We start from the raw sequence: 18,732 nt of genomic DNA, 5'->3' as shown, positions 1-18,732 counted from the left end.
CAGCTCACTGCAACCTCTACCTCCTGGGTTCAAGTGATTCTCCTGCCTCAGCCTCCTGAGTAGCTGGGACTCCAGGCACCTGCCACCATGCCCAGCTGATTTTTATATTTTTAGTAGGGATGGGGTTGCTCCATGTTGCCCAGGCTGGTCTTGAACTCCTGACCTCAGGTGATCTACCCGCCTCGGCTTCCCACAGTGCTGGGATTACAGGCGTGAGCCATCACACCAGGCCAGGTGTCCTAAAACACACAAGAGAAGGCACAGACACATAGGAGAAGTCCACATGCAGATGGAGGCAGAGACTGCAGTGATGGGGCCGCAAGCCCAGGGATGCTGGAGCCCCTGGGAGCTGGGAGGGGCAGGAAAGAGCCTCCCCTAGACCCTCTAGAGGGAACTGGATAAAGTTCAAGTGGATTGAACTATGGCACTTCCCAAAAGATATGTTAATATTCTAACCCAAGAAACTGTGAATGAGGCAGATGCTGGAGTGATGGGGCCGCAAGCCCAGGGATGCTGGAGCCCCCAGGAGCTGGGAGGGGCAGGAAGGAGCCTCCCCTAGAGCCTCCAGAGAGAGCGTGGCCCTGATACACCTGAATCTCAGCCTTCTGGTCTGCAGGACTATGAAAAAAACAATTCCCGGACTGGCTCAGTGAATCACGCCTGTCATCCCAGCACTTTGGGAGGTCGAAGTACAGGGATTGGTTGAGGTCAGGAGTTTGAGACCAGCCTGACCAACATGGCAAAACCTCGTCTGTACTAAAAATACAAAAATTAGCTGGGCTTAGTGACGGGCGCCTGTAATAACAGCTACTCGGAAGGCTGAGGCAGGAGAATCGCTCGCACCTGGGAGGCGGAGGTTTCAGGGAACGGAGATCGCGCCACTGCACTCCAGGCTGAGCAACGAGAGCAAAACTCGATTTAAAAAAAATAGTCATAAATAAATAATAAAAATAAAAATAAAATTTAGTATAAACTTTTGTAAAATATTATCATAGAATTTTTAAATAAAATTTTGTTATACATGTTAAATAAAATTTTATAATAAAAACAATATCTTTATAATATTTTAAAATAAATATTACAAATATATGTGATAATGTAAATATAAATATTTTAAATAAACATAAATTTGAGTATTTCATAATAAAATTAATATAAAATTTCATTATAAAATTTTAAACAAATAATAAATATAAAAATATAATTTATATTTATATAAATATAAAATAAAATATTTATATTATAAAATAAATATTATAAATATATATGGTAATCTAAATATTATACTTTTTTTTTTTTTAGACAGAGTTTCCCTCTTGTCATCCAGACTGGAGTGCAATGGCACGATATCAGCTCACTGCAACCTCCACCTCCTGGGTTCAAGCAATTCTCCTGCCTCAGCCTCCCGAGTAGCTGGGATTACAGGCACGCGCCACCATGCCCGGCTAATTTTTGTATTTTTAGTAGAGACGGGGTTTCATCTTGTTGACCAGGATGGTCTCGATCTCTTGACCTCGTGATCCACCCACCTCGGCCTCACAAAGTGCTGGGATTACAGGCGTGAGTCACTGCGCCCTGCCAAATATTTTTTTAAACATACATTTTCTAATATTTTATAATAAAATTAATGTAATAAAGTTTCATTATAAAATTTTAAACAAAAATAAACAAATATTTATATTTTAAAATAAATATTATAAATATATATGATAATCTAAATTTATAAATATTTTAAATAAATAAACATTTGTAATATTTTATAATAAAATCAATATAATAAAATTTCATTATAAAATTTTAAACAAATAAAAATATTTTTAATATTTTAAAATTAATATAAATTTTAATAAATATATTTTAAAATAAATATAAATATATATGATAATTTAAATATTCATATTTTAAATAAAAGTAAATTTTATCTTTTACAATAAAATTAATATAAAAAATTTTATTGTAAAATTAATAAACAATAAAAATAAAAAATAAATAAAATAATAAAAGAACTAATTTGTGTTACGAAGCGTCTCTAGCTACTTGCCAGGATTTCTGCAGAGTTGAGCATGTCCTCAGCCACTAGAGGGCAGGGATGTCCCCCACCTACAGGTCACCAGATTGTCACATATGGACTGTGGCCGAGCACCCGGCCCCCGCTGTCAGGTGACCCTGCTGAGGCTCCCATGCAGCACAGCCTGACCAGCGCTGAGGAGCAGGAAGAGCTTTCGGAGCTGTCTGGGCCGGGCGCGGAGGCTCACACCTGTTATCCCAGCACTTTGGGAGGCTGAGGCAGGAGGATCACCTGAGGTCGGGAGTTTGAGGCTAGCCTGGCCAACATAGTGAGACCCCACCTCTTAAAAAAATAAGAATAATATATATATATATATATATATATATATATATATATGCAAAAATTAGCTGGATGTGGGAACGTGTTCCTGCCCCAGCTTCTGGGGAGGCTGAGATGGGAGGATTGCCTGAGTCTAGGAGGTGGAGGTTGCAGTGAGCTAAGATCACGCCGCTGCGCTCCAGCCGGGGCGACAGAGTGTAACTCTGCCTTTTAAAGAAAGGAAAAAAAAAAGAGGCTGGGTGAGGTGGTTCATGCCTGTCATCCCAGCACTTTGGGAGGCTGAGGCGGGCGGATCGCCTGGGGTTAGGAGTTTGAGACCAGCCTGACCAACATGGGGAAACCCTGTCTGTATTAAAAATACAAAAATTAGCCGGCCGTGGTGGCGCGTGCCTGTAGTCCCAGCTACTCGGGAGGCTGAGGCAGGAGAATCGGTTGAACCTGGGAGGTGGAGGTTGGCGGTGAGCCGAGATCGCGCCACTGCACTCCAGCCTGGTGACTCTGTCTCAAAAAAAAAAAAAGAAAATCATTTCCCCAGGCCCCAAGCCACCAGGCTGCTGGGGAGGAAAAGATTTTCATACACAAATAAACATTGTAAAAAATTGGTTAAGCAGATGTGCTGACATGTAAGTCACATGTCAGATAATTCACACAGTAAAATGGTCCGATGCAGTGACATTTAGTGTTAGTGGTGGTTGTTCAGACAGCTGCCAGCCGGGAGATCCCGGCCCAGATTAGAAACAGCCGGACCCCATCCTGGGTCAGAACAGTGAAGAGAGGACACATTTCCTAAGAGGCTGTGGCTCCTGATCAGACAGATGTTTATTTAAAAACTTGACCCACGCCTTTTGGGTCAGGCAGGGAGGAGATAAGGAGTGACGGCCGAGGACATCTTTCAAAAGACTTCCTTTGTGTTGAGAAAACTGAGCTGCACATTTGCCCACGGAGGGAGGGAGGATTCGCCGTCTCTGTGGACAGCTGTTTTGTAGGAGCTGGTGACCAAGACAGAGCCCGTGTCTCCAGCCCAGAAGTTAACATGCTGTCTGTGATAAACCCCGAGTGACCCACTCACCGCGTGGATCGCCGTGGGTGGTGGCGGCTTTGGTGTTCAAAACCTCAGCACAAAACCTGAGGCTTCTCTGGAGGACCATGGCTCAGGCTCTGAGGATGAGCTGAGCTGTGGAGTCACTTGTGAGTCAGCAGGATGGAGTTAAATGAAAGTATCAGGCTGGGTATCGTGGCTGACGCCTGTAATCCCATCACTTTGGGAGGCTGCAGAGGGCGGATCACCTGAGGTCGGGAGTTCGAGACCAGCCTGACCAACATGGTAAAACCCCGTCTCTACTAAAAATACAAAAAAATTGGCTGGACGTGGTGGCAGGTGCCTGTAATCCCACCGCTTTGGGAAGCTGCAGAGGGCGGATCACCTGAGGTCAGGAGTTCGAGACCAGCCTGACCAAGATGGTAAAACCTCGTCTCTACTAAAAATAAAAAATTAGCCGGGCATGGTGGTGGGCGCCTGTAATCCCAGCTAGTCGGGAGGCTGAGACAGGAGAATCGCTTGAACCCTGGAGGTGGAGTTTGCGGTGAGCCGAGATGGAGCCACTGCACTCCAGCCTGGGTGACAGAGAGAGACTCTGTCTCAAAATAAATAAATAAATAGTAAAAATAAATAAAGAAAGTAGTAAATAAATAAAAACATCAGCGCCTGGGAAGTCGGCTTGAGACCGTGTTTGTGGCCAGAAGATTCTGGGAAACAGAGGTCAGGGTTGTGCAGGAGGAGGCTGGGGACCCGTTGAGGTGGCCAAGTCCCTTTGTCCGGGGACCCAGGACAGGATCCTGAAGGCCTGACTGCAGAAGCGTTTCGAAGGGAACAGTCAGGAGAAGGAAAGGAAGATTATTACTGTAGAGGTTTGCTGGGGTCGCTGTAACCAGGGACAAGAAATTAGAGAATTAAAGTGACACAGACTCATCCTCTGCCCATCATAGAGACCAGGAGTCTGAGACCCAAGTATCTCATGGGGACAGTTCCTCCAGAGGTGCTAGGGGAGAGTCCCTCCTGCCTCTCCAGCTCCCGGGGGCTCCAGCATCCCTGGGCTTGTGGCCCCGTCACTGCCGTCTGCCTCCCTCCCCACGTGGCCTCCTCCTCTGTGGCTCTGCGTTTTAAGTCTCTCTCTCCTTTCTCTCTTAAACACACAAGATTCTGTATTTAGGCTTCACCCTCAATCCGGGACAGTCTCCTCTCAACACCGTTTCCAAATAAGGTCCCATTCACGGGTTCTGGGGATTAGGATGTGAACACGCCTTTTCGGGGGTCTCAGTTTAATCTGCTACAGGTGAATCCCGTTCCCTCTGGAGGCTCCAGGGAAAGATCATTCCGGCCTCTCCCAGTTCCTGGGGGCTCCAAGTGTCCTGGGCTTGTGGCCACATCACTGCAGCCTGTGCCTCTGTCCCCACCTGGCCTTCTCCTCTGTGTCTGTTTCTTGTCTCTGTCTCTCAGAAGGACACTCATGACTGCATTTTGCACGCAAGGACCATCTAATTCAGGATGATGTCATCTCCAGATTTACCTGAATATATCCTATTTACCACATTTACCTGAATATATCCTATTTACCACATTCACCTGAATATATCCTATTTACCACATTTACCTGCATATATCCTATTTACCACATTTACCTGCGTATATCCTATTTACCACATTTACCTGCGTATATCCTATTTACCACATTTACCTGCGTATATCCTATTTACCACATTTACCTGCGTATATCCTATTTACCACATTTACCTGCGTATATCCTATTTACCACATTTACCTGCGTATATCCTATTTACCACATTTACCTGCGTATATCCTATTTACCACACTTACCTGCGTATATCCTATTTACCACATTTACCTGCGTATATCCTATTTACCACATTGACCTGCGTATATCCTATTTACCACATTGACCTGCGTATATCCTATTTACCACATTTACCTGAATATATCCTATTTACCACATTCACCTGAATATATCCTATTTACCACATTGACCTGCATATATCCTATTTACCACATTGACCTGAATATATCCTATTTACCACATTCACCTGCATATATCCTATTTACCACATTGACCTGAATATATCCTATTTACCACATTCACCTGCATATATCCTATTTACCACATTCACCTGAATACATCCTATTTACCACATTCACCTGAATATATCCTACTTACCACATTCACCTGAATATATCCTATTTACCACATTTACCTGCGTATATCCTATTTACCACATTTACCTGCGTATATCCTATTTACCACATTTACCTGCATATATCCTATTTACCACATTCACCTGAATATATCCTATTTACCACATTTACCTGCATATATCCTATTTACCACATTTACCTGAATATATCCTATTTACCACATTCACCTGAATATATCCTATTTACCACATTCACCTGCATATATCCTATTTACCACATTGACCTGAATATATCCTATTTACCACATTTACCTGCATATATCCTATTTACCACATTTACCTGCATATATCCTATTTACCACATTCACCTGAATATATCCTATTTACCACATTCACCTGAATATATCCTATTTACCACATTCACCCGAATATATCCTATTTACCACATTTACCCGCATATATCCTATTTACCACATTTACCTGCATATATCCTATTTACCACATTTACCTGCATATATCCTATTTACCACATTCACCTGAATATATCCTATTTACCACATTCACCTGAATATATCCTATTTACCACATTCACCTGAATATATCCTATTTACCACATTTACCTGCATATATCCTATTTACCACATTTACCTGCATATATCCTATTTACCACATTTACCTGCATATATCCTATTTACCACATTCACCTGAATATATCCTATTTCTGATAGGTGCACAGTTCTGGAGACCTGAAGTTGGAGGTCAAGGTCTCTCAGGGCTGTGCTCACACCAGAGGTTCTAGGGCAGGCTCCTTCCTGCCTCTCCCAGCTCCTGGGGGCTCCAGCATCCCTGGGCTTGCAGCCCCATCACTGCAGCCTCTGCCTCCATCCGCAAGTGGTCTTCTCCTCTGTGTCTGTGTCTTCTCTCTGTTGCTTAGAAGGATGCCCGCCATTGCTTTTAGGGTCCACACTGCGGAAGGGTGAGCTCATCTCCAGATCCTTTAACCTAATGACATATGCAGAGACCCTGCTCCCAATTAAGATCTTGTTCACAGGTTCCAGGTGGATGTGGGTTTTGCAGGGAAAGCGTTCAACCCCATGCAGTCATCAAAAAGCTATGTTTAGGCCGGGCGCGGTGGCTCATGCCTGTCATCCCAGCACTTTGGGAGGCCGAGGCGGGTGGATCACAAGGTCAAGAGATCGAGACCATCCCAGTCAACAAGGTGAAACCCCGTCTATACTAAAAATACAAAAAATTAGCTGGGCACGGTGGTGCGTGCCTGTAATCCCACCTACTCGGGAGGCTGAGGCAGGAGAATCGCTTGAACCCAGGAGGCGGAGGTTGCGGTGAGCCGAGATCACGCCATGGCACTCCAGCCTGGGAAACAAGAGGGAAACTCCATCTCAAAAAAAAAGAAAAAGAAAAGAAAGAAAGCTATGTTTTACTCCAGGAGAAGAAGGTTGCAGGGAAGACTCACATGTCCCCAAAACAGCCTCTTAATATGCAGATGAGCCAGCACCTGCTCCCTGGGAAGCAGCTGAGATTCACTGAAGGAGGACCTGTGTACCTGGAAGTGGGGAAAAAATTCCTTAGGAATATGGAAACACATCTCCGTGGCAGGCGGCTACAAGTCTCAGAGACCTGGCCGGGCGCGGTGGCTCACACCTGTCATCCCAGCACTTTGGGAGGCTGAGGCCGGCAGATCACAAGGTCAGAAGTTCGAGACCATCCTGACCAACATGGTGAAAGGTCATCTGTACTGGAAACACAAAAATTAGCCAGGAGTGGTGGCATCCACATGTAATCCCAGGGACTCAGCAGGCTGAGCGGGAGCATCAGTTGAACCCGGGAGGCATAGTTTGCAGTGAGCAGAGATCGCACCACTGCACTCCAGCCTGGGCAATAAGAGTGAAACTCTATCTCAAAAAAAAAAAAAAAAAAAAAAAACGGGCCAGGTGTGGTGGTTCACACCTGTAATCCCAGCACTTTCAGAGGCTGAGGCAGGTGGAACATGAGGTGAAGAGTTTGAGACCAGCCTGGCCAACGTGGTGAAACGCTGTCTTTATTAAAAATACAAACATTAGCTGGGCATAGTGGCAGGCACCTGTAATCCCAGCTACTCGGGAGGCTGAGGCAGGAGAATCACTTGAACCCGGGAGACGGAGGTTGCGGTGAGCAGAGATCGTGCCATTGTACTCCAGCCTGGGAGACAGAGCGAGACTCAAAAAATAAAAACAAGGCCGGGCGCGGTGGCTCAAGCCTGTAATCCCAGCACTTTGGGAGGCAGAGGCAGGTGGATCACAGGGTCAAGAGATCGAGACCATCCTGGTCAACGTGGTGAAACCCTGTCTCTACTAAAAACACAACAAAATTAGCTGGGCATGGTGGCGCGTGCCTGTAATCCCAGCTACTCAGGAGGCTGAGGCAGGAGAATTGCCTGAGCCCAGGAGGCGGAGGTAGCCATGAGCCGAGATCGCGCCATTGCACTCCAGCCTGGGTAACAAGAGCGAAACTCTGTCTCAATAAGAAAAAAAAAAATTGGGCACAGTCACGGCCCATCATCCCCACCCCCCGTGCCCACATGGGTGGCATCCGAAGCTTGGAGAGTCCTGGATGCCCTGGGGGTGGGGCTGGGGGCTGTGAGCAGTAGCAGAGCCACAGGCATTTCAAGAGCCAGGAAGCAGCGTCAGGGGGGTGCCTGGTTTCCCCCACAGAAACCTGCAGGTCTGCTGTCGTGGAGCCCAGCAGAAGAGCAAAGGGTCAGCACACAGTCTGACATATCCATGGGTCATGGACTCCCTAGTGGGAGTCTTAGGGGGGACCTCTGAGGCCAGTTCCTGGCTTGAGGCAGTCCTTACCGTCCAAGCCAGGCAGGCCTGGTCTCCGTGACCCCAGCACTGCCTCTGGAATTCCCCTCAATGTGGGGCTTCCCTGGCCAACTTTCCCAGCAAAAAACGCATCAGGCCGCAGGCTCTGCTGCCCCCTCACCCTCGGGCTTCCGGGGAAAGCGGCTGCATCTCTCAGATTCCTTTTCTTTTTTCTCTTTTTTTGAGGTGGAGGAGAGTCTCGCTCTCCAGTCGCCCAGGCTGGAGGGGAGGGTTGTCATCTCAGCTCGCGCAACCTCCGCCTCCCGGGTTAAAGCGATTCTCCTGCCTCAGCCTCCCGAGTAGCTGTTACTATGGGCATTAAGCACCATGGCCAGCTAGTTTCTGTATTTTTATTAGAGACGGGGTTTTGCCATGTTGGCCAGGCTGGTCTCAAACTCCCGGCCTCAGGTGATCCTCCCACCTTGGCCTCCCAAAGCTCTGGGATTACAGGCGTGAGCCACCACGCCCAGTCTTTCACCCATCTTTTTAGGGACCTCCTACGAAAATCTTCTCTGTAGCCTGCTTAATTACAGGAGGACGGTATATTACATAAAGCGTAACGAATATGTGTGAATCAACTCTTTATATTATCAGTGAGGCTTCTTAGCCTGTTAGTAGTTAAGGTTTGGGGGAGTTAAAACTTATACTTGAATTCCTTTTTTTTTTTTTTTGAGTTGGAGGCTCGCTCTGTAGCCAGGCTGGAGTGCAGTGGCATGACCTCGGCTCACTGCAACCTCCGCCCCCTGGGTTCAAGTGATTCTACTGCCTCAGTCTCCAGAGTAACTAAGACTACAGGTGCACACTGCTGCACCTAGGTAATTTTTGTATTTTTAGTAGAGACGGGGTTTCACCATGTTGGCCAGGCTGGTCTTGAACTCCTGACCTCAAGCGATCCACCCACCTTGGCATTCCAGAGTGCTGGGATTGCAGGCATGCACCACCACGCCTGGCCTGTGCTTGGATTTTTGACTGCAGAAGGGGTGAGTGTTTGTAAGTCCCACGGTATCAAAACATCTTGTTCTCTGTGTCAAATAAATCCACTAAAAAAAGAAGAAGGAAGCAGTTAGCTGTGAGTTGACATCAAGTTTTACAAGCTCGTCACTTCAAACTTCCTTTTCTGGGCCATGAGCAGTGGCTCACACCTGAAATCCCAGAATTTTGGGAGGCTGAGGCAGGTGGATCACCTGAGGTCAGGAGTTCAAGACCAGCCTGACCAACGTGGTGAAACCCCGTCTCTACTAAAAATGCAAAAATTAGCCGGGCGTGGTGGCAGGTGCCTGTAGTCCCAGCTACTCCAGAGGCTGAGGTGGGAGAATCACTTGAACCAGGGAGGAGGAGGTTGTGGTGAGCTGAGATCGCACCACTGCACTACAGCCTGGGTGAAAAGAGGGAGACTCTGTCTCAAAAAAAAGTTTCTTTTTCTGGGTTTGGTTCACACGTTGCTGTCGCCTTTCCCTGCAGAAGAACCACATGTGGTTAATGGATTGTTTTATGCGGCATTTGTCAGCAAGAGCAGTGTCTGCAGGTCCCTCCTGGGGAGCCTGGCTGAGACGTTGCATGTAGAGCTTCAGCCAACCCCCGTGCAGGAAGCTGAGTGGTTCCCACAATGGTGGCAAAGATTCGAGGACAGACATGTTGAGTCCAGAGTCTAAGTCATGAATTAGGCTTTTTTTTTTCTTTTTATTACACGGAGTCTCGCTCTGTTGCCCAGGCTGGAGTACAGGTCTTGGCTCACTGCAACCACCACCTCCCAGGTTCAAGAGATTCTCCTACCTCAGCCTCCTGAGTAGCTGGGACTACAGGCACCTGCCACCATGGCTGAGTAATTTTTGCGAATTTTAGTAGACACAGGGTTTCACCATGTTGGCGAGGATGGTCTTGATCTCCTGACCTCATGATCCACCCGTCTTGGCCTCCCAAAGCACTGGGATTACAGGTGTGAGCCACCGCACCTGGCTGAATGGGAGGTTTCTATGTTGCCCAGGCTGGCCTTGAACTCCTAGCCTAACCTTATGCACCCGAACAGCAGGCCTGAGCCAGTGAAGCTCCCGATTCTTCTTCTTCTCCTTCTTCTTCTTCTTCTTCTTTTTTTTTTTTTTTTTTTGAGGCGGAGTTTCACTTGTTACCCAGGCTGGAGTGCAATGACGCAATCTCGGCTCACCACAACCTCCGCCTCCTGGGTTCAGGCAATTCTCCTGCCTCAGTCTCCTGAGTAGCTGGGATTACAGGCACTCGCCACCATGCCCAGTTAATTTTTTGTAATTTTAGTAGAGACGGGGTTTCACCATGTTGACCAGGATGGTCTCGATCTCTTGACCTCGTGATCCACCAGCCTCGGCCTCCCAAAGTGCTGGGATTACAGGCGTGAGCCACTGCGCCCGGCCCCGATTCTTCTTACTAGTGGCTTGAATATGGGGTGAGTTTCAGCCAGCTGCAAAGGTGGGAGAGACCCCAGAAGTGAGCAGAGACCAGGCACCTTGTGGGGGACCCAAGGAAAATCCCAGAGCTCGGCCAGGCTGAAAGCTGTGCATGGAAAACACAGACGTGGAGGGGAAAGGTGCGAGGGCTTCCTTCAAAGATGGCTGCTCTGCATGCAGAATTTCCCCCAGGGGGAGTGGGGTGCTCTGAGGATCTGGTCTGGACTTCCTGGACCTGGGAGAGCATGAAGCTCAGCTCCTGTGTTTCTTCCTCCCTCCCTCAGGTAAAGGAAATTTTGGGGACTCAGGAGAGGGGTGAATATAGGGGACCCTGAGCCCTGGTCTTGCAGTGGGTCCCAGGGAATGGGGTTCATCCCACAGCTGTGACACTCAATGGGGGATCTCAGGAGGGAACATGTGAGGCCACAGTATAAGAATCCAGTGTCATCAGGCCATCTGGGTGTCGTGGCTCAGGCCTGTCCTCCCACCACTTTGGGAGGCCGAGGCAGGTGGAGCACTTTAAGGTCAGGAGTTTGAGACCAGGCTGACCAACATGGGGAAACCTCATCTCCACTAAAAATACAAAAAGTAGGCCAGGCACGGTGGCTCATGCCTATAATCCCAGCATTTTTCAAGGCTGAGGAAGGTGAATCAGCTGGGGTTGGGAGTTCAAGACCAGCCTGAGCAACATGGAGAAACCCCGTCTGTACTGAAAATACAAAAATTAGCCGGGCGTGGTGGCAGGCACCTGTAATCCCAGCTACTCAGAAACCTGAGGCAGGAGAATCACTTGAACCCAGGAGGTGGAGGTTGCAGTGAGCCAAGATCATGCCACTGCACTCCAGCCTGGGTGACAAGTAGAGGAACAATATCTTTTAAAAAAAAAAAAAAAAAAAGGAAGGCAGGCTGATTACGTGAGGTCAGGAGTTCAAGACCAGCCTGGCCAACATGGTGAAACCCCTTCTCTACTAAAAACACAAGAATTAGCCGGGTGTGGTGGGGTGCGCCTGTAATCCCAGCTACTCGGGAGCCCTCCACCCTAATGACTCAGGTTTCCATGAGAGAAGAGAGGGCGCCCAGCCGGGGTCTCAGAGCTGTCTTCTGATTGCTGAAAATCACTGGAGTCGGGCGTGGGGGAGCCCTTGACTCTGGGATTCACTGAATGAGGCAGGAGGGATGCCAGGGGTGGGGAGTGGGTGTGCTGGGCAGCTCCCGCGATGGCGTGGACTGAGCAGACTATCCAGGACAGAAGAAAAGCTTTGAAAGCTGTCTGGCCCCACGGGGACTTTGGGAGCTGGGTCTCACTTCCTGCTTTTTCTCCGGAGGAAAACTGTCACAGTGAAACATTACAGAGTCCCCCCACCTCCCCCACCGCCCGCTCCCCCCGCTCCTTGAGGCCACCGTTGCCCCCCAGAGCCTCCGAAGCTCCAAGCCAGGGGGGTGGCCCTGGTTTAACACACAGGCCCCTGAAGTGGGGCCTCACACCCCCTCTGGATGGGGTACAGCCTCCCCTGCACCCCCTCACGGGCTCACAGGGGCCACAGCAGGTGCAGGAAGTTAAAGTTGGCATAGAGGGGACCCTGGAAGGGCCCCCAAGGCCGGGTTCTCTCTCTTTGCCACCTGGGAAACTCTCGCCACAAAACAGCCCCTGGTGGGCTGACAGTTTCAACATCGAGACCAATGGAAAAGCAGCAGTTCAGGCGGCCTGATGGGAGGTTTTAGGCAAGTTTCTTCCCTCCCTCCCTCCGTCTCTTCCTCCCTCCTTCCTTCCTTTCTTTCTCTCTGCTTTCCTCTCTCTTCTGCCCTCTCTCCCTCTCTCCTTCCCTCCTCCCTCCATTCCCTTCTTCTTTTCTTTTGTTCTGTTTTAAGACAAGTCTCACTCTGTCCCCCAGGCTGGAGTGCAATGGCGTGATCTCGGCTCACTGCAACCTCCGCCTCCCAGGTTCAAGTGATTCTCCTGCCTCAGACTCCTGAGTAGCTGTGACTGCAGGTGCTGCCACCACAGCTGGCTAATTTTTGTAATTTTAGTAGAGATGGGGTTTCACCATGTTGGCCAGGCTGGTCTCGAACTCCTGACTTCAAGTGATCCACCCGCCTCGGCCTCCCAAAGTGCCGGGATGACAGACCTGAGCCACCGCGTCTGGCCACCATCCTCCCCTTCTAGATACAGTGAAACTGCAGGATGTAGGCCCAGCTGCATCCGGCCTCCTCATCGCCCCCATCCCAGACACAGCCCGTTACTTACCCACAAAGCTCAATACGGGCGCCGGGGCCCGGGGCATCTGCGCTTGATCCTTTCCGAATCCAGAACGCCCTGCGTTTCCCAGACACCGTGGGTCACGCGTGTCATCCCATCACTTTGGGAGGCTGAGGCAGGTGGATCACCTGAGGTCAGGCGTTCGAGACCAGCCTGGGCAACATAGCAAGACCCCATCTCTGCAAAATAATAATAATAATTTTAAAACTAGAATACAGTCCTCAGATTGTCAGGGCTCCTGTGCCCACTCCTGGCACATCTGACATCTTCGTGAAATGGAACGCGTGTCCCTGCCCTCCCCAAAGCGTTGTGTCTAGAAGGGGAAGTTGGTGGCCGGGTGCGGTGGCTCAGGCCTGTCACCCCCGCAGCCAGTGTCCAACTTACACCCGCCATACCTGGGGTGGTGCTTTCATTCGCTTGGATCTTGCGTGTCTCCAAGGAGGATTGTGATGGGGGCTGTGGCGACTGCTAATCCTGAGACGGAGAAAGAAGGAAGGAAGGAAGGGAGGAAGGGAGGGAGGGAGGGAGGGAGGGAAGAGAAAGGAAAGTGAGAGAGAGAGAAAGAAAGAAAGAAAGGAAGGAAGGGAGGGAGGGAGGGAGGGAGGGAGGGAGGGAGGGAGGGAGGGAAGACCAAGGAAAGTGAGAGAGAAAGAAAGAAAGAAAGAAAGAAAGAGAAAGAAAGAAAGGAAGGAAGGAAGGAAGGAAGAAAGAAAGGGAGGGAGGGAGGAAAGAAATAGAGAAAAGGCCGGGCCCAGTGGCTCACACACCTGTAATTCCAGCACTATGGCAGGCGGAGGCAAGTGGATCTCTTGAAGTCAGGAGTTCGACACCAGCCTGGCCAACATGGTGAAACCCCGTCTCTACAAAAATTACAAAAATTAGCCAGCTGTGGTGGCAGCACCTGTAGTTCCAGCTACTCAGGAGGCTGAGGCAGGAGAATCACTTGAACCCGGGAGGCGGAGGTTGCCGTGAGCCAAGATCGTGCCACTGCAGTCCAGACTGAACTCCATCTGAAAAAAAAAAAAAAGGAGGGGGCCTCTCTGCAAGGCGGAGGCTGCAAGGGCTGAGGTTAGGCTGGAATCCGGAACTGTGCCAAGAAGGAGAGAAGAGTTGATAAATTCAGAGGGGGGGGAGGGGTGTCTGGGAGAGCGTTTACCAAGTAAACAGAAATAGCAGATTGCAGCGCTGGAAACAGAAGCTGGGGACAGGTTGGAGGGGGCCCCATTGAGGGCTGGACTTTCCTAACGGATTTTCATTTCTTAGACAGAGGTTTGTTCTTGTCACCCAGGCTGGAGTGCAGTGGTGTGATCTTGGCTCACTGCAAACTCCGCCTCCTGGGTTCAAGCGATTCTCCTCCCTCAGCCTCCCAAGTAGCTGGGATTACGGTGCCCACCACCATGCCCGGCTAATTTTTGTATTTTCTTTTTTTAAGTAGAGACGAGGTTTCACCCTGTTGACCAGGCTGGTCTCAAACTCCTGACCTCAAGTGATCCACCTGCGTCAGCCTCCCAAAGTGCTGGGAAGACAGGCGTAAGCCACAGCGCACGGCCACTAAGATACCTTTTTTCTGTTTGTTTTGTTTTTTGAGGCAGAGTGTCACTATGTCACCCAGGCTGGACTGCAGTGACAGAATCTCAGCTCACTGCAAACTCCACCTTCTGGGTTCAAGAAATTCTCCTGCCTCAGCCTCCTGTGTAGCTGGGAGTAGAGGCACCCGCCACCACGCCTGGCTAACTTTTCTATTTTTGGTAGAGACAGGGTTTCACCATGTTGGCCAGGCTGGTCTTGAACTCCTGACCTCAGGTGATCCACCTGCCTCAGCCTCCAAAAGTGCTGGGATGACAGGCATAAGCCACCCCGCCTGGCCTCGATAACTGTATAAGATACATCATGTGAGACTGGGGGTCACCTCCCCATCTCAAGGGGTGTCTTTCCCATTGGATGGGGAGGAAACGCAGCCACGAACCCCAGGGCACGGGCACTCACCCCTCCAGGGCTGCCTTTACTTAGTCAGGAAGCCTCCCCATCCTGTCTGAATGCCAGGCACCAAGTATAATTGTAACGAAGGGGAACACGCGCTGGAAAATGAGAACGTGGTTGGGGGCGGGAGGCATGACCATTTTCAAAGAGAGTTTCTCTTTCAAGGAAATCCGGCCGCAGTTACCAAAAGCCACTGACCCCGGAATGCCGGCCCCAGGGAGAGAGGGTGTCAGGAAGGCCCCCTCCCTGCCAGATGGGCCTTGGGTCTGACTCCCAGGGGTGGGGCTGCGCTGGAGGTTATAAAACGGCTGCAGGGGGGACTAGAAGCTTCGCTTTCTCTTTGGAGAAGCTTCCTTCAGCACAAACAGGAAAATAACAGAAACGTCCAGAGCTGGGGACGCAGTCCTGGGATGGGGACACTTCAGGTCTCCTGCACTGGAGCTAGGAAGGCCGCTTCTCCCACAGGGAACTTCGATCTGCATTTAAGGTAAAGTCCTCTCTCTCCGGGGGCATGAGGGCAAGAGGGCAGCCGGGGTGGCCGTGGCGAGTGTGCTCCTAAATCCATGCTGGCAGAGACAGGCGGCAGGTACGGGTGTTGGCATGTAACGGGTTTCTGCTCATGCCTCCTGTCTGTGAACAACGCTCACCCCACTGAACAACCTGACAACCCACCGAACAACCTGACACACACCCCACTGAGCAACCTGACACACACCCCACTGGACAACCTGACACACACCCCACTGGACAACCTGACACACACCCCACTGGACAACCTGACACACACCCCACTGGACAACCTGACACACACCCCACTGGACAACCTGACACACACCCCACTGGACAACCTGACACACACCCCACTGGACAACCTGACACACACCCCACTGGACAACCTGACAACCCACCGAACAACCTGACACACACCCCACTGAGCAACCTGACACACACCCCACTGGACAACCTGACACACACCCCACTGGACAACCTGACACACACCCCACTGGACAACCTGACACACACCCCACTGGACAACCTGACACACACCCCACTGGACAACCTGACACACACCCCACTGGACAACCTGATACACACCCCACTGAGCAACCTGACACACACCCCACTGGACAACCTGATACACACCCCACCGGACAACCTGACACACACCCCACCGGACAACCTGACACACACCCCACCGGACAACCTGACACACACCCCACCGAGCAACCTGACAACCCACCGAACAACCTGACACACACCCCACTGAACAACCTGACACACACCCCACTGAACAACCTGACAACCCACCGAACAACCTGACACACACCCCACTGAGCAACCTGACACACACCCCACTGAGCAACCTGACACACACCCCACCGGACAACCTGACACACACCCCACCGAGCAACCTGACAACCCACCGAACAACCTGACACACACCCCACTGAACAACCTGACACACACCCCACTGAACAACCTGACAACCCACCGAACAACCTAACACACACCCCACTGAGCAACCTGACACACACCCCACTGAGCAACCTGACACACACCCCACTGGACAACCTGACACACACCCCACTGAGCAGCCTGACACACACCCCACTGGACAACCTGACACACACCCCACTGGACAACCTGACACACACCCCACTGGACAACCTGACACACACCTTACCGGACAACCTGACACACACCCCACTGGACAACCTGACACACACCCCACTGGACAACCTGACACACACCTTACCGGACAACCTGACACACACCCCACTGGACAACCTGACACACACCCCACTGGACAACCTGACACACACCTTACCGGACAACCTGACACACACCCCACTGGACAACCTGACACACACCCCACTGGACAACCTGACACACACCTTACCGGACAACCTGACACACACCCCACTGGACAACCTGACACACACCCCACTGGACAACCTGACACACACCCCACTGGACAACCTGACACACACCCCACTGGACAACCTGACACACACCTTACCGGACAACCTGATACACACCCCACTGGACAACCTGACACACACCCCACTGGACAACCTGACACACACCCCACTGGACAACCTGACACACACCTTACCGGACAACCTGATACACACCCCACTGGACAACCTGACACACACCCCACTGAGCAACCCGACACACACCCTTCTGAACAACCTGCTACCAAGAAGGACGTTTTCCATCTCATTAATGATTTGTATGTGGCTCACACACTTGAGCTGTAGTATCATCTCAGACGCCTTGAGTGCATAAAGGTGAGAGCAGTGGAGGTAATTTTACACTGTTTTCTGATCCTCCAATGTGCTTGCTAGAAAATGGAAACACGGGCCCGTGGGTAGAGTTGCACGTCTGTCAGATGGCTAGTCCGGCTGGTCAAAGAGCTGTGCCCACAGCTGACGGCCGGGCATAGAGATGCTTTAGGGATGGGTACCCCCAGCCTGCTCTTAGTGTTTCTCCCTGGTTTTCAAAGTCTGGTGAGAGTCAGAATACCCCAGACTGCTGGGGAAAGCTCAGGTCCCGGCCGGGCATGGGTGTCACATACCTGTCATCCCAGCGCTTTCATCCCTGCATCGGGAGGCCGATGCAAGAGATCATGCAGTCAGGAGTTCAAGACCAGCCCAACCAACTCAGTGAAACCCCCATCTCTACTAAAAATACAAAAAATTAGCCAGGTGTGGTGGCTTGCACCTATAATCCCAGCTACTAAGGAGGCTGACGCACGAGAATCACTTGAACCCGGGAAATGGAGCTTGTAGTGAGCCAGGATCATGCCACGGCACTCCAGCCTGGGTAACAGAGTGAGACTTTGTGTCAAAAATAAATACATAAATACATAAATAAAGCTCAACTCCCAGCAGATTCATTCACAGTAGCCAAGAGGTGACGACACCCCTAAAACCCATCTCTAGACAAATGGAGAAATAGAGCGTGTTCTACCCACACAGTGGAATATTATGCAGCCATGAAAAGGAACAAGTCTCTGCCATAGGCTGCAATGTGGATGAACCATGAGCACGCCACGCTTCCCAACACAAACCACACACACAAATCATATGTACATACATCGTACACATAGGAGTCCATTTATTTGCTGTGCTCAGATACAGGCAAATCCACAGACAGGACGTGGGTGCCTGGTTGCCAGGGGCTGTGGAGGGGGACCGAGGGGTCTTTAATGAGTCTGGGGTGTCTTTTTTGGGTAACCACATGTTCTGGAAGATGGAAGTGGTGGTTTTATAACGTGGTGTATGCCTCTGAATTGCACATTTCACATTGGTAAATTGTGTAGAAGGTGAATCTCATATCGATGAAAAAACCTTTTTTTTTTTTTTTTTAAGATAGGGTCTTGCTCTGTTGTTCAGGCTGGAGTGTAGTGATGCGGTCATAGCTGACTGCAGCCTTGAACTCCCAGACTCAGGTGACCCTCCTGCCTCAGCCTCCCGTGTAGCTAGGGCCACAGGCACACACCACCACACCCAGGTAACTTTTTGTATTTTTAGTGGAGATGGGGTCTTGATTTGTTGTCCAGGCTGGTCTCAAACTCCTGGGCTCAAGCTATCCACCCCCTTCCGCCTCCCAAAGTGCTGGGATGACATGGGTGAGCCACCGTGCCTGGCCAAT

At 50.2% G+C, this 18,732-nt stretch overlaps 1 protein-coding gene across 2 annotated transcripts in view; it reads left to right on the top strand.

Moving 5' to 3' along the window:
* The first annotated feature begins 15,398 nt into the window (after positions 1 to 15,398).
* Positions 15,399 to 18,732, top strand: part of LOC118150911 (interleukin-3 receptor subunit alpha) — a 28,865-nt gene continuing 25,531 nt past the window's right edge. For both annotated transcript variants that reach the window (XM_078363530.1, XM_078363531.1), the window contains exon 1: positions 15,399 to 15,559. In XM_078363530.1, the coding sequence (XP_078219656.1) occupies positions 15,483 to 15,559 (77 nt within the window). In that variant the 5' untranslated portion in view covers positions 15,399 to 15,482. The remainder of the gene's footprint in view (positions 15,560 to 18,732) is intronic.

This window comes from Callithrix jacchus, chromosome X (genome assembly GCF_049354715.1).
Source record: "Callithrix jacchus isolate 240 chromosome X, calJac240_pri, whole genome shotgun sequence".
In the NCBI taxonomy this organism is placed as follows: domain Eukaryota; kingdom Metazoa; phylum Chordata; class Mammalia; order Primates; family Cebidae; genus Callithrix; species Callithrix jacchus.
Note: the sequence above shows the minus strand (reverse complement) of the source record. Positions and strands in the feature narration are given on the sequence as shown.